The 16,195-nt window shown below is 56.2% G+C and overlaps 1 protein-coding gene and 1 pseudogene across 2 annotated transcripts in view; one reads left to right on the top strand and one right to left on the bottom strand.

Annotated features, from left to right (window-relative positions):
• The window catches only part of CACNA1B (calcium voltage-gated channel subunit alpha1 B), a 191,542-nt gene that overhangs the window by 39,745 nt on the left and 135,602 nt on the right, over positions 1-16,195 (bottom strand). The window contains exons 24-33 of the mRNA XM_024762449.1: positions 14,415-14,544; positions 14,136-14,195; positions 12,282-12,388; positions 7,838-7,934; positions 6,526-6,686; positions 3,578-3,715; positions 2,660-2,861; positions 2,288-2,452; positions 1,862-1,972; positions 1,420-1,503 (exon numbers count right to left, since the gene is read on the bottom strand). Of these exons, the coding sequence (XP_024618217.1) occupies positions 1,420-1,503; positions 1,862-1,972; positions 2,288-2,452; positions 2,660-2,861; positions 3,578-3,715; positions 6,526-6,686; positions 7,838-7,934; positions 12,282-12,388; positions 14,136-14,195; positions 14,415-14,544 (1,255 nt within the window). The remainder of the gene's footprint in view (positions 1-1,419; positions 1,504-1,861; positions 1,973-2,287; positions 2,453-2,659; positions 2,862-3,577; positions 3,716-6,525; positions 6,687-7,837; positions 7,935-12,281; positions 12,389-14,135; positions 14,196-14,414; positions 14,545-16,195) is intronic.
• On the top strand, positions 3,968-4,970 carry LOC112411266 (V-type proton ATPase subunit D pseudogene; annotated as a pseudogene). Its single transcript, XR_003005594.1, has one exon. The product of XR_003005594.1 is annotated as a V-type proton ATPase subunit D pseudogene (transcript).

Raw genomic sequence — 16,195 nt, 5'->3', positions numbered from 1 at the left:
AAGGCCGTGGTGGCTCCTGTCGCTCTGGGTTCCCCAGAGTTTCCACACTGGCCAGGGTGTGAAGGGCAAAGCTGCCCCTGCACAGGGGCAGGGAGAAGTCTGTCTGGAAATCAGGGGCTCCCGGGGCCTTTCTAGAGGTTCCTGGGACCAGTCTGAACTGTGCCTGGACCATTACAGCAGCCAGAGCCACACAGGGAATGGCAAGCAGGGCCCGGGCCGCACAGCACAGAGGGCTGGGTCACCTGGCGAGACCAGCAACCAGAGCAGCAGAGGGCTGGCCAGAGGTGAGGGGACCCCGGCGATGACGCGAATCCCCAGCACAGCAGCAGGTGCCCTGCTCCTCCTATCAACCCTCTCCTCCCAGAAGTTGTGACCAGCACCACCCTGAAGACAGCAACGGGACCCGACATGAGGTGTGGGCAGAGCCAGGTTGAGCCAGGGCTGCGAGCAGATGCCCCCACCCAGCACGTGGCCCTTCACCCGCAGCAGCGCAGGCGGCCAGAGCTTGCTTCGCCTGCCTTCGGGGCACTCGGGTGTCTGGGAATCGACACCCCGGGCACAGCCTTTAGCCGAGGACTGGTGGGCACAGAGGTAAGAACTCTGCAGCTCTGAGGTGTGACCCACCCTGTCTCCAGAGCCCCTGGGGGATGACGCAATTCACCGGCACCTCTGGTCCTTCTCTCCCCATCCACCTCCCCAAACCTCTCTCCACGGGTTCTGCCTCAGAACACGTCCTAAGACATAACTTTTATAAGAACCTTCGCCTTGGTGTCTGTTCCTAGAGAATTCAACCTAAGAAAAATAAATGTGGTTTTTGCCATTTAATTCTAATTTAACATGTTGTGCTGAAAGAATACCGCTTTATGACTCAGATTCTTTCAAATTTGTTGAGACAAGTTCATGTTCTAGCCCTCAGTTTTTAGATATAATCCATGTATTTTAGTAAGAATAAGAATCTCCAGCACGTGTACACACACACACACACACACACACACCACGTATATGTAAAACAAACTTAATACTTTAAAATATTCTAAATTCTTACTGGTTTTCGTTTGTATCTTTCTGGCACCAGTTGTTAGATGTGCATGTATTAGATACACACGAATTTAGGAGATCCTTATCTTCCTGGTCACTTGTTACCATGGAGCTCCCAGGCGATTCTCAGGCCCCCAGCCTGGAAGACCTCCTGGGAACCAATTTCTTATCCAAGAAAAAGCATTTGCCGAGAGGACACCCACCCTCCCCCGCCAAACTCATTCCCACACTCGCCTCTGGAGAGGAGCTTCCATCTCCAGAGCTCGTGGGGAACTCTGCTCCGAGGAGGCGCTAACGCCATCAGGGCCTGGAGGCTCAGTGAGGGAACACCTCTGGAAGGAAACCACTTGGGGCCCTGCAGGGGCAGGAGATGCTACTTACCGCAATCTCTGTTACTAAAACATCAGTAATACTTCCCAACACGGTGACGAAGTCAAAGACGTTCCAGGCGTCTCTGAAATAGTTCTGGAGAGAAGGAAGCGCAGTTAGTGTGGGGCCGGTGAGGGCTCTGCCAGACAAGGAGCTGCAGGAGGTGGCCTCTCGTCAAGAAGGCGGCGAGTGGACAGACGCGCCGCCTCAGGTGGGAGTGCACGAGGCCACGCATCAGAGGGAAGGAGCCCGGCCCCACCCGCTCCCAGGAGCAGGGCGGGGGCAGAGGTGCGGGCAGCCCCCGGCAGCCCCCTCCCTGGGGCCCCTCCAGGATCACATGTGCTGTGGGGGTTCAGGGAGTCCCCAGCTCCAAACGGTGGGCCCCCGAAGGTCCCCTGAAGAGGGGGAGCCAGCATGCAGACACCTAAAGGCCAGGAGGGGCCAAGGCACGTACCAGCACCCCGAAGGCGATGATCTTGAGCGCGCACTCCATGGAGAACATGGACGTGAACACGATGTTCAGACACTTCAACATCAGCTCGTACTCGTAGGGCGCGTCATAGAACTGCCCGGGGAAGGGGCACCGTTGGCCCCAGGCCTGGCTGCCCTGAGACACCCCACGGGGCTCACGATGACCTCCTGTCACACATGCCTGCTGCATGGGGACCCCCTCCCTGTTCCCCTCGTCTCCCAGAACCTTCTCACGATCTCAGCCCACGGACGACTGGGGGCCCAGGGTTGCACAGGCACCCTGAGCTGACCAGCACTCGGGGCGACGCCCACTCCTGCGCATACCCCAGGAGGAGGCCAACCCTCCGCCAGGCTGGAGTCGGGTTCCCGCCCCACGGGCGCCGGGATCCACCACGCAGGCCCCACGCACCTTCATCATCAGCACCACGGTGTTCAGGGCTATCATAGCCATGATGAAATACTCGAAGGGTGGCGAGACCACGAACGTCCACGTCTTGTACTGGAACGACTGTTTGTTCTGGGGCATGTACCGCGTCAGGGGTCTGGCGCTGATGGCGAAGTCGATGCAAGCCCTCTGCACAGGAAGGAAGGGGCAGGGGGAGCTGGGACTCTGCGGAGCCCCTGCACACACCCCCCCCGCCCTCATCCAGAAGGCCTCCTCTGGCAGCCCTCCCTGCCCTGTGCTGGCCAGTGGCTCCCACACAGAGGGGAGCCCAGGGGCCCTGCCTACACTGCCCAAGGAGAACCCGCGAGGAGATGAAGTGGGAGGGGAGTCGCCTACCTCATTCTTCTCCAGGCTGCATTCAGACATGACCTTGTCCCCCTGCTCCTGGAAGGTGATGATGATCAAGGCCACAAAGATGTTGACGAAAAAGAAGGGGAAGACCACGAAGTAGACCACATAGAAGATGGACAGCTCCATGCGGTACCCAGGGCTCGGGCCCTGCTCCTCATAGGTGGCGTCCACCGAGTGTTTCAGCACCCTGGGCCAAGAACCAGTGCCAAGCATCAGGGGAGCCCAGGAGGATACGGCCCCGGGAAAGACGAGACCCGTGTCACAGGTGAGGCTTCTGCGGCTGAGCCCAGAGACGGTGCCATGTGCGGGCCAGGCCTGCTCCTCAGGAGGGCCATGGCTCCTGGCGGGGGCCTGTCTCGCCAGTAGGGCTTATACTCAGGGCTACTGGGGGAACCTCCTAGAGGATGCTTCAGTGTGCCTGAGGTCCTATCCCCTGGTCCAGCAGTCCTGTGCTGCCCGGCTCTCTCCCACCTCACACCAGGTAACCTGCCCACACCCAGCTTCACCTGTCACCAGAAAGCCTTGGGCTGAGCAGGGTCACCTGGCAGAGCATCGATCCTGCCTTCTGAAGGGTGGTCTTCTCAGCCCCAAAGGAAGCCCCTGGAACCCACGCATCCCTTGGACTCCCCTTAACTGCGGTGAGAGGCTAGCACAAGGAGACGCCAAGGGGCCCATCTTCCCTCCGGCTCCCAGCCACTAAACAAGAGTTTTCAGGAGGTCGCGGTGCTGTGCTCTTGGCTAATCTCCTGCTCCCCAGGCTGCCCACCCTCGAAGAGCAGGGCCACGTCTCACCCAGTAAGTACAAGAGCCCGGGGGGTGTTTGCTTAGTGACGGACGCAGAGTCTACGCTCCCCACTCTGGCTGCCCCTCTGCTCTAGCCTGACCAGCCACGGGGGCACTCACATGGGCCACCCTTCCCCCGTGGACACTGTGAACAGGGTCAGCAGGGCCCAGAGCACGTTGTCATAGTGGAAGTCGTATTTCTTCCACTGCCGCGGCTGAGCCTCCACCTCCTCCTTCTCATAATCCAAGTACTGGCCCCTGGGAGCGGGAACACAGAAGAAGTCAGAGGTTAGAGACGAAGGGTCCAAATAAACCCCTGTGTCTGCGGTCAACTGAACTTTGAAAAGGGTCATCCATTCAGTGGAGAAAGAACCGTCTTTTCAACAGGTGGTGCTGAAAGCACTGGGTATCTACAGGTAAGAAAATGAATGTGGACTCCGCCTCACTCCATGTATACAAATTAGCTCAAAATGAATCAAAGACCTAAATGTGAGTGGGTGGGCTTGTTGCAGCCACGATTGCCCGGCCAGGGACCCGGGCCGAACAGACATCGTCAGAATGTCGGCCAAAGACCGAATGGAAATCTTTCCCTCGAGAATGGCACAGACCATCATGAGGGCTCGGTTAAAAGGAGCACAGACAGGTCAAAACCTCCTAAAGAAAAAATCTGACGCCTTAACTCTTCGATTTCGACAGATCCTTAAGAAGATAATAGAGACTAAAATGTTGATGGGTGAAGTGATGAGAGAAGCTGCCTTTTCACTTGCTGAGGCCAAGTTCACAGCAGGGGACTTCAGCACCACAGTAATCCAAAATGTAAATAAAGCCCAAGTGAAGATTAGAGCAAAGAAAGATAACGCAGCAGGCATTGCTTTGCCGGTATTTGAACATTACCATGAAGGAACCGACAGTTACGAACTGACTGGTTCAGCCAGAGGAGGTGAACAGTTGGCTAAACTGAAGAGGAATTATGCCAAAGCAGTGGGACTACTGGTGGAACTAGCTTCGCTGCAGACTTCCTTTGTTACATTGGATGAAGCTATTAAGATAACCAACAGGCGTGTAAATGCCATTGAACATGTCACCATTCCCCGGATTGAACGTACCCTTGCTTATATCATCACAGAGCTGGATGAGAGAGAGAGAGAAGAGTTCTATAGGTTAAAGAAAATACAGGAGAAGAAAAAGATTCTCAAGGAAAAGTCTGAGAAGGACTTGGAACAACGGAAGGCAGCTGGAGAGGTGATGGAACCTGCTAATCTTCTGGCTGAAGAGAAGGATGAGGATCTTCTCTTTGAATAATGTTTCCTGCTCTGGTTCCTTCAGAAGGCCTAACATGGCATCATTTTAATTCACGGTGTGTAGGTTTGGTATGTGTGGCTATTTAATTTTTGGCCTAAGAATTTCACCAGTTGTAAAATTCCCTGTTGTCTATTTATGGGATTACCTTTGCAGAATCATAATTCAGCAACCATTTATCACCAATGAGATTTGGAGAACCTGCCCAGAAACTTACAGAATTTATTCTGCGAAGTGTCACCCTACTCCACTTACATGTCTGTTGCAAGTGACCTGCTTACCAACATATTAAGAAATTCCCCTTAGGAAACGGCAGTGGTCTCAGGCCAACACACGTAGGCCAGCTACTGCTGGAACACCCTTTGTTCCTACCTACTTGCACACCGTTGTCTGAGATTGCTGCAGCCATCCTTGTGTTAGTTACTGTGGGACTTCTCTCCTCAAACATTATGAAAACCTTCACTTATTCTTCCTTGAATGACAGGTCTGTCTTGTCTGTCATGGGAACAGTTCTGCCAGTTCAAATGTGACTATGGTAATATACAGTAAAATGATTTAAAAAAAAAAAAAAAACCTAAATGTAAGAGCTAATACTATAAGACTCTTAGAAGAAAGCACAGGGGGGCTCAGAACAGATAAATTGGACTTCATCAAAATTGAAAGCTTTTTTCGTGCTTCAAAGGACATCATCCACACACAGAATGGGACAAAATATTGAAAATCATCTGTCTGACAAGGGACTCGTATCAGGGCTATATTAAGAACAATTACAATCAGTTATAAAAAGGACGGGGCTTCCCTGGTGGCGCAGTGGTTGAGAGTCCGCCTGCCGATGCAGGGGACATGGGTTTTGCCCAAACAGGGAGGGGGCCCCCCACCCCCAAAAAAAAAAAAAAAAAAAAAAAAAAGGGTAAAAGATCTGAATAGACATTTTTGCAAAGAAGACCCACAAATGGTCAATATGCACATGAAAAGAGGCTCCACGTCGTGAATCATCAGGAAACGCAAATCAGACCACAACGAGATACCACTTTATACCCACTAGCATGGCTATAATTACATTTTTAAAAAGGAAAATAACAAGTATTGGCAAGGACGTGGAGAAATCGCAACTCCCAGACACTGCTGGTGGGAACACAAAATCGTTCAGCCACTTTGGAAAACAGTCTGGCAGTTCCTGAAACTGATAGAGAGAATCATCACGTGACCCAGCAATCTCACTTCCACGTTCATACTCGAGAGAAATGAGAACACCCATCCACAGAAAAAGCTGTACACGTGTTCAAAGCAGCAGCAATCACAACGGCCAAAATGTCCACCAACAGATAGCTGGCTCAGTACAATGAGGTGTAACTTAAGAAGGAATAAACATCTGGCCATTAAAGGGGACGAAGTACTGCACAGGCCACAGCAGGAGGCACCTCCACAGCACTAGTGGTAGGAGCTGGACACACAAGACCCCAGATCACAGGATTCCGTTTATGTGATGTGTCCAGGACAGCATCCACACGGCACCGCCCTCCCCCTCGCTCCTCCCTGAGGGCGCCTCTCCTATCTGCTCTGCTGGGGCCCAAGGCCTCAGGGGGGACTGGGAAGTGGCTCCAACCCAGGGGCGGCCCTCTGACCTTAGGGCCCAGCCTGGATCTTGAGGGCCGACGGGACGCCCAGCAGTGGTCACGCGGTGCTCCCTGAGGTGTGCGGGCAGCAAGGGCCCATCCTGCCGGGGAGGCGCGGCGCTGGGGACAGAGGAGCCGCCCTGCCCGGTTTACCTGCAGTCCCGCTCCAGCTCCTTGGACTCGTCGGTGCAGTAGAAAAACTTCCCCTTGAAGAGCTGCACCGCGATGACGGCAAATATGAACATGAAGAGCATGTAGACAATCAAGATGTTGAGGACGTTCTTCAGGGAGTTCACCACACAGTCAAACACAGCCTGCGGGAGGGCGGAGCCGTGAGGGGCGGAGGGGCGGGGCCCAGGCCCAGGCCCACAGCAAGGGTCTGGACCGGGACCGGCGGCCTTGTGTGGGAAGCTGCCTGCGCCATCCTCCTCCAGAAGGGTGATCCTGGACTGGACGGGGTGAGCAGGACGTGCTAGAAAAGGTGCTGCAGGCAGGGGGGCCAGACGCCGAGGGGAACCTGGTGCTGGGGCTGGGGTCAGGCCACTCTGCCAGGCCATGGGCTGGCGCAGAGGGAAGGGGCAGGGCCGGGCCGAGGACCATGCCTAGCCCCTGCCTATTGGTGGGAAGTGGGATGGGGGAGTGGTGATGCGGAGGCCAGCTCAGGACAGGGACTTGGGGCATGTCCATGAACCAGAGGAGACTCCCATCTGTTAGCACTGCCAGGGCCACCTGTCAGGGGCTCTCACTGTTCTCCAGTGAGCCTTTCCTTGCTGTCCTGGCCCCGGTTCCGGCTGGCTGTGCACAAAGGCAGATCCACGACCATCTCCCGAGACCCCATCTGGCACACTCCAGACACAAGCAGCTGCCTTGGCAGCGCAGACCCTGCCCATCCACCCCTGGAGCCTCCATCACCCCCAGAGCCGCCCCTTCACACGCGGCTCTAAGCAAACTGCCTGCCGTAACCCCCCATCGCTTAGGGTCTCCACGGCCCGCCTGTCCAAGCTGCTCCGAACGCTACTGCACACAGTCTTGGAGGATTAAGTGAGTTTAAATACAAGCTCAGCAACTATTAGATTGTAGCACAATTCTAAAGCCACACCCACACTTCCGGGAACCCCCGCCCTCCCCGCATCTCCCTGTGAGCCCACCTCCCTCTCTCCGCAGCCCCTCCCCCTGCACTACAGCTGCTGATGAAACCCGCTGTCCCATCGGGCACCCCTGGGTTGAGGAAGAGGAGCCTTACAGGACACTGTGGAGAATGAGGGTCACAGAGCCGAGAGCCCGCCCCACGCACGCGACACAGGGCCTCCCCTCAGCCCTGCTCATCTTCACCCCACGCGGGAAGCTGCAGGGGACCAGGTCAGTTACACACGTGCACCCCACAACGCACACCTACATGTGCATGTGTGCCCACACGCGCACATGAGTGCGCACACACACCCACGGCCCCGCTCCAGACTCGCACCTTGAGCTTGGGCAGCCGCTTGATGGTCTTGAGCGGCCGCAGCACACGCAGGACCCTCAGGGACTTGATGGTGTTGATGTCTTTCCCTTTGGAGCCTCTAGAAGGAGAAGCCACCCATGTAGACAGGCAGGGTGCACACCTGTACCCAGAGGACCTGGGGACAGGGCAGCCTCGGCCCTGCAGGCACCACAAGCCAGTGCATCTCCCTCTACGGGCTGCTTGCCAAGGTGTCCTCAGAGTGGACAAGGGCCGGGGCCAGTGTCCAGGGAGAGCGGAGCTTCTGGATGGGAAGAGCCCCTCCCCGCCGGGCCATGTCGTTCAGCACTCCCACCCACAGTGGGAACACCAGCTTCCTCCAGACACCATGCTGAGACCCCCAGTGGGAATAAAGCGGGGAGGCCACGCCAGGACTGCAGCCCCAGCCGGGGCTGGGCTTTGATGGAAAAGGTGTCACAGGTCAGATCTGATGGCCGTGTCCTTGATGTGGTTTCCTGGCTTTGAAGGCTTTTGAGAGTTCGGTCTGAGGCTCCTTAATGGAAATGTGTAACCAAGCAAATGATCAGGCTCTCTTCTTGCTGCACTTACACAAATAATCAGGCCAAGTTTAACACAAACCAATGAGTTTTACTGTGATTATCTTTGGTAAAAAAGTGGGGGTATTGTAGAGAGAAAAAAATATGTTTGTCCCTTTAGAGATATTAGATTCTAATCCGAATAATTATCTTTAAGGTTTTGCTATGTACCTGTAAACTGGGCTGGATCCGGAAATCTTCCAGCTTCCTCAAATATCTGGCTATGACTTACCAAACTAACGTTTCCAATCTTCTCCCACCTCTCTGATTTGAAATCAGTCAGAACAAAGATTGTCCTGAAATCTCCTTGGAAGGGACGGCACCAGGTCCTCCTCACTACCCAGACGGCAGTAAACTTCAGGGATTTGAACCTTGGATAAACATTTCACAGCTGAAGAAGCCCCAGCATTCCCTTCTCTGGTCTGATCCCCTACACTGGTCTCTCAAGTCCTGGAGCAAAGAGGGGCAGCGGGCCACAGAGGGCCCCTGGCAGAGCCTCCTGCAGGCCAAGCCCCTGCTGGTTTCAGCAGGCTCCGTGCTGGACAGCTCCCAGGTCCCCAGCACCGTGAAGCTGGGGTGGTCTCAGTTCTGCTGCCCTGCCCCGGGCTCCACACGGCCAGGCTGGCTGAGGCGAGGACCAGCTCCCTCCGTGCTGCCCCCCACTCACCTCACCTCACCTGCGACCCACATGTCACAGAGAAAATCCATTTCCGAGCCTCCCTCAGGGATGAGGCCACCTCCCCGCCTGCCTTTCCGCTCCCCCTCCCTCTGTGGGAACCCGGAGCCTCAGTCATCCTTCAAAACAAAACCAAAACACCCCATCTCATCCTGTACAAATGCTGGAGACCTCCGAATCAAACTGAGAGGAAGAAAAGTAGCTGACGTGGACACAGACTGCTTCGGCCCAAGATGACAGATCATGACTTTACACTTCAATCGTGAAACTCTCCTTTTCCCAATGGGGTTGGCCTTTCAGACTGCTGGATTCGCCACCAAAGATTCCGACCTATCCCGACTATCTAGCTCAGGTTTGTCTCCACTCACTAGGAGACCCCACCAGCAGCACCCATCTTTGCAAGGCATTTAGGAAGGCTCTTTATTTCAGGGGAGGAGATTCTAGTCCCACATACACTAAAAACCTGACTGACCCCTGGCTTAAATGGGTAAACGCAGCAAACGCTGTGAATAAATCCATCACTTGGTTTCAAGTAAATATGCACAAGGAGTTAGGTTAGGAGTAAATATGCACAAGATATGATCAGAAACCTCTCCATAACTCTTGAAGACATTGCAGATTCCCCTGCAAATATCCTTAGACTCTCTGGCCAAAGTTGGTCCTAATAGGATAGCCCCTGGCTATCTTTAACTGAGCAAGCTGTCTATGCTGTGGCCAACACCACCTACAGTACCTGGATTGGCACTTCCGGGGAGGTTGAAAATCAGTTACGTAAGATCACTGAGCCAGCTACTAGGCTCAAATGTGTGACTGCTTCATGGGGTTTTTCTTTGATTGGTTTGGGTCTTGGGGACCATGGCTCCAAAGTACACTTCAAACATTAGGAGTTATCCTGCTTATAATGCCCTTGATGTGTCTTTGTCATATTCTTTCAAAAACTTTAAATACACGTTTGTAGCTAATAACCACTAAGCAAACGGTCTCCATTCTGACTGGAATGTCAGAAAAGCAGCAAAGGAAATGACCACCATAAGGGTTATGAACCTGGAACTACGATCTGTGAATGTCACAGGGGTTAAGCAAACACATCATGACTGTGGATCCCACAGCAAAGATCAAAGCTGCAAAACACTGCACAGCAAGAGCTAAGAGTGGTGCCAATGCCTGTGAACAAAAAATATTGCTGCCACATCAGTAAACAAAGGATGCTGCAGCCATCAAGCCACCACATGACAGCCACGGATGGTGAGCCCTGAGGGAGCTCAGGATGGAGGCAGGATGCCCCCCCCATCTAGCTGTCAGCCACCCCCCTCCCCACGGGGCACCTCAGGAGACTCAGGATGAGAAGCCCAGGACACTGGCCCAGGTAGCTGAGGTACATATCAAAGGAACGATTCAATGAGCCCAGACTCTTGCATTTCCCATACAAAGAAAAGCACTAAATCCCTTAACTTGAGATGCCTGGTTTTCTTTAGTTAACAGTAATCTTTTGATATTACGACTACCTGGGCTCTGTTGCAAAAACTCCTGTATATCCTGGCTCCCCACTGCCTCTTTGGAGCCGTCCCTCAGAGTTGTCTGAGATGCTGTGTCCCGGGCTTAAGTCCTCAGTTTTGTCCGCCAAATAAAACGTAACTCTCAACTTCTAGGTTGTGAATGTTTTTTTAGTCGACACACCTAAAATTTTGATCACATCTCTCAGTTGGGCTGACACTTTGATCAGAAGGGGAGAATTGTTAAAAAAAAAAAAAAAAAAAAAAAAAGAGGAGGGGGAGAGGGAGGGAGAGGAGAAAGAGGAAAAGGAAGAAAAAGGAGAAGAAGGAAAAATAAAAAGAAACAACAGGCCCAAAGTGGAGCCACTTGTCCCCAGGACAGCGAACCAGGACTGAATTACAGCTTCAGCCTTTCCCAGGAATGGAATTTCTGGACTTTCCTGGTCAGCACCAGTGAGGTAACCTTGCCTGAAACAATCCTTTCTTTTCTTTTGTTAATAACCTTGTCTGGCTCCCTTTCTATAAAGGCCTTCAATTTTGTACAGCCTCCATCGCGTACAGCCTTTCTACTTACTGGATGGGATACTGCCTGTTTCATGAATCACTGAATAAACCCAATTAGACCTTCAGATTTACTCAGCTGAATTTTGTTTTATACCAATAGAGGGTCGGAGATGCTGGGCATTTCAGGGAGGCGTTGTGGAAAGGAAAGAGCACGAAAGCCCTGTTTCCAGGGGAGACACGTGGGAAAGTGTCTCAGGATAGCCAACATCCTGGCCGCCAAGGTCACACAGCTCCCACCCCGAGCGGGCACTGCCCTCGGGCCCAGGCGCCCCGCCCCCAGCCCTCAGTCAGGGTTCCCTGCTCACCAAAGAGGGGGCCACGCCCAGCTCCAGCCCCCAACCCGGCCCCCAGAGGTGAGGCGGGGACGTGTGGCCCTGGGGACATGGCTCCGGGCAGCATGCAGCCCAGACGGTGGCGGGAAATGAGCGGAGGTGAGGCATGGTGATGAAGCGGCCCACGAGGGGCCGCAGCGTGCTGTGACGTGCGGCAGTGTGAGGGGACAGAGGGAAGGCATTACCCCATGAAGCTCCTAGCGAGAGTCCAGCAACAGGAGACAAAGAGAAGAGAGTCAGTGAGGAGGCCTCCCTGTGGGCTCAGGGATGAGCCCATCCCTCCATATCTGTGTCCATCGAGGGTCTTACTTATCTCTGGATCTCCCCCCACCACCTCCGCCAGGTCTCCCCCCTGCTCCACCCGAGCACCCAACGCCTGCCTCACGCCCGCCACTGTGTAGGGTCTGAGGGAGCCAATCCAGGCCCGGCCACACAGGGCTGAGTGTCGCCCACTAGGGAGCCACAGAAAATGGCGGAGCACCCCAACGGCGGAGACCCCCAGCTGCACCCACCCACACTGGTTGACCAAGCAGGGCAGCCGCGTCCGGGCACGGAAAGGTTTCTGAAGGACCCAAGAGGCAGACACCATAAGCAGAGGCCTGCCTATCCAACTTCAGAGCCATGGGGTGCGTCAGGCACAGACGAGCCTTGAGGCCCTCCCAGCCCCACAGCCCAGCCCCAGGCACAGAGGGACTGACTAGAGACGGCCGTGGAGGCCAATGGACCCCTTCCTCCTTCACCCCCCACACTCATCACGGCTCTGGGGACTGCAGCCCAGCAAGAGTCAGAGCAGACCTGGGTACTTACGAGAAGGCAAATGCCACCAGGGCCCCACTGACCACAACGAAGTCCAGAATATTCCAGAGGTCCCGGAAGTACGCACCAGGGTGCAGCAGCAGTCCCAAATCGATCATCTTTAGGGGAACAACACACTTTAATGAACAGAATATTTCAGAAAAGAAAGGCAGAGCCAGAGCCCAGAGACGTGGTTAGGGGAAGGGCGCCGCTTCATGTCACGTCCCAGCAGGGGAGGGGACACAGCCCTGATTATGCCTATCACGAAAGGGGACCCGGCTATGGTGACATCCTGTCAGGGGAAGGGGTCACGGCTCAGGTCACGCCTGTCAGGGAAGGGGTCACATCTCAGGTCAATTCCTGTCAGGGGAAGGGGACACAGCTCAGGTAACGCCTGTCAGGAAAAGGGGTCACGGCTCAGGTCACGCCTGTCAGGGAAGGGGTCACATCTCAGGTCAATTCCTGCCAGGGAAGGGGTCACAGCTCAGGTCAATTCCTATCAGGGGAAGGGGACACGGCTCAGGTCACGCCTGTCAGGAAAAGGGGTCACGGCTCAGGTCACATCCTGTCAGGGGAAGGGGTCATGGCTCAGGTCACGCCTGTCAGGGAAGGGGTCACATCTCAGGTCAATTCCTATCAGGGGAGCGGACACAGCTCAGGTCACACCTTGTCAGGGAAGGGGTCACGGCTCAGGTCAATTCCTGTCAGGGAAGGGGTCAGAGCTCAGGTCAATTCCTGTCAGGGGAAGGGGACACGGCTCAGGTCACGTCCTGTCAGGGGAAGGGGTCACGGCTCAGGTCACACCTGTCAGGGAAGGGGTTACAGCTCAGGTCAATTCCTGTCAGGGACGGGGTCACAGCTCAGGTCTATTCCTGTCAGGGGAGGGGTCACGGCTCAGGTCTATTCCTGTCAGGGGAGGGGTCACAGCTCAGGTAATGGCCTCTTAGAGCCTCAACGGGTGTTTGGATCTCCATGCCTTTGACCCAATGGCCCTGCATGGTCATGACTGGCTGAGATCCTCCCTGGGCCCCCTGCTCCTGTGGAGCCTGAATGAGTCTCTCCTCCATCGCTGGGCTGCAGGCACATGCCGCCCGGAGCACGCCGCCTGCCAGACCCTCGGAGTGTCAGCCCCGGGCGGCAAGAGGAGGAGCTGCTGGATTCTGCCCCTCCTGCAGCGGCAGCTTAACGTCTCTGGGCCTCCGTGTCCTTGTTCGTAAAATGAAATGACAACGCCTCCCCCAGGAATTTGGGAGAGAATTGAAGCGAGGGCTCGCGTACACAGAAGCCACCCTGAGTCCGCACGTGGGCACCCCCCCTCCCCCGCCCCCAGCAGCGGCGCCGCCCGCGCACCTGTGCGGAAAGCACAGGCCACTTGGCAACCCCTAGAGGAGGGACGGGGGTCACAACAACAACACGGCCGTCCTCCACCTAGGATCAAACACTAGGGAGTCCTCTACACCCACCTGCCGTGACCTTTGGGCCTTGAGGCCACCGCCCTGTCCCTGCTCTCCCTCCTCCAGCCGAGGGCCCGGCCTCCCACGCTGCTGAGACGGCCCTGCACAGGCTGGGCTCACACTGCACAGTAAGGGAAGCCTGTCCCCCTCAGCGAGAAGGGTCTCCGTTAGCAGGCAGTGGAGACCACGGCCAGCGCCTGCGGCGCTCCTAAGGCGGACGTGATGCTGTGGCGAGTCCTTAACAAACGTGGCCCTGTGTCTCCACGAGACACAGCCTCTACCTGCGGGCCCATGTGCCCTCATGTCACCACACATGTGTGCACGCCCAGGGCACACTTGCCACCTGCCTCCATCTCAGTCACAAGGGGGACGAGCAGAGCCCCGCGGTCACCAGGGCAACCACACATCTCACCTTTATCACCATCTCAAAGGTGAAGACGCCTGTGAAGATGTAGTCCATGTACTTAAGCACCTGGAACCAAAAGGAAAGGCTTTTCTCAAAGGCGAGGCCGGAAGCTCGAGCCGGGGCAGGAGCCTGAACGACAACACATCAGCCTGGGGCCTGTGGGCAAGGGTCTGGGGAGGGGAGGGCAGGCCAGCGACCCCCGAAGCGGCAGCCCTCCCTCCCATGCCGGGCATGCCCCGCTCTTCTGTGTCCCCAGCCCCGCCGCGGCCCGACGGCAGCACTCACGTTGTTCCTGGGCGAGTCTGTCTGCACAGGGTCCTCAGCAGCCAGGGCGATGCTGCTCAGGGCAATGACCACGAGGATGCTCATCTCGAAGTACCGCATGGTCACGATGTAATGGCAGAAGCGGCGGAGCCTGAAAGGCAAAGCACGGGTCACCTAAGGCCCACGGAGGGCTGGGCTGGGCCCTCCCCGTAGGAAGAGCTGAGCTCTGGGAAGTGTCCCTGTGGTCAGGAGATAGCAGCCAGGTGACTGATGGGGACCAGACTCCTGGGAAGGTAGGTGGCGGGAAGGCTGCAGAAACCCTGGGCAGGGCCAGCCCACCACGGCTTGCAGGCCAAGTTGGTCCATTCGCTACATGAAGTTCCACTGCGGCCCAGCCAGGCCTGCTCGTCTACCTGCCGTGGGGCTGCCGTGCCCTGGACGGGCTTCCAGCTCCGCTGTGGGTGGGGCAAGAGGCCGAGTACCAACAGTCCCGTGGAGAGCAGGTGCCTCTCGAGCCCCCGTCGGAGCCGCCAGAGCTGCGTGTGTGCGCCTGCCCGCCTCCACTCACCACTATTCTGCTCTGTTCAGGCACATTCTGGGCTGGGGCACAGTGGCGAACCAGACACCAGTAAACATAAAGCAACAGGAGATGCTCAGGCGTTGACACACACCACAACTCAGCAGGAGACGGTGACCAGGAGGCCAGCAAAGGCCCCGCAGGGGGAGAGTGAAGCCGATCCTGGGGGACGAGCACACGAGGCAGACGTCGCTCCTGCCACCCCGAGGCACGTGCTCACGGGGGCCCCCCTCCTGCCTCTGCTGGCTCAACCGCTGCCCACCAGCCCGTCCAACCTGCTCCTCTCGCCAACGCGGAGTGTTCCCAAGGGCACCCACGTCTCTCTGTCCCTGGAAGGGACTGGACTTTATGCCTGTCTCCTCCTCAACCCGACCACCGGTGTCCAGCTCCAGCCCGCACACTCCCCGGAGCTGCCCTTCCCAGGCCCCCGAGTGACCTGCTGGCACTTCTCCCTCCTAATTGAGACGCTTTTCCTTCCACTTCCCCAACGCTCCATCTCGGGCCCTCTTCCATCCCAGCCCCCTTCCTTCTAATCAACAGCTGCTGGTCCATCTTGTGGCTGAGTTTCCACCCTCGCTCAGACCCCCAAGTCCCCCGGCCATGTGCCACCTGCCAGCTGCCCCGGGCTCCACAGGGTCTGTGCTCACCACCCCCCAGCTTGGCCGGGCCCCCAGCCATCAAGCAGAAACCCTGGCTGCCATCCTTCACATCTCCATCCCCTTCCACATCTAACTTGCCATCAAATCCTGCAGATCCTGCCTCCAAAAGTTCTCCCCAAGCGTTTCGCTCCCAAACCTCTCCGCTCCGGCTGCCCTCATCAAATCACCAGCAACTCTTCCTGAAACCCGCGGCCACCTACTAACCGGTCTCCCTGTCTCGTCTCCAGTCCTCCCACCAAAGGGCTCTGCTGAAGTGCAGTCTAACCAAGTCACCACGCACCCCCAACTGTCTACAACCTCTCAAGCTTCTCAGGGCTCTCGGGGTCACCTCGACTCCTCCACAGAACACACAACAGCGCTGTCTGCCTCTGTGCTTTGCCATGCAACTGTCGTTTGCTGTTCTGAGCCTGATGTCTTTCACTTCTGGACCACTCTAAGTTCTCTCCGCCCTCCAAGAATACTGGTTCCTCCCTCTTCATCTTAACTCTTCACCCTTCAGGTTTCACCTGAGATCTCTCACCTCCTCCAGGAAGGCTCCCCTGACTCTCCCCACCTGCTCCAAGACA

This window comes from Neophocaena asiaeorientalis, unplaced genomic scaffold, assembly GCF_003031525.2.
Source record: "Neophocaena asiaeorientalis asiaeorientalis breed wild unplaced genomic scaffold, Neophocaena_asiaeorientalis_V1.1 scaffold78, whole genome shotgun sequence".
Classification (NCBI taxonomy): domain Eukaryota; kingdom Metazoa; phylum Chordata; class Mammalia; order Artiodactyla; family Phocoenidae; genus Neophocaena; species Neophocaena asiaeorientalis.
This window is presented reverse-complemented; position numbering and strand designations above follow the sequence as displayed.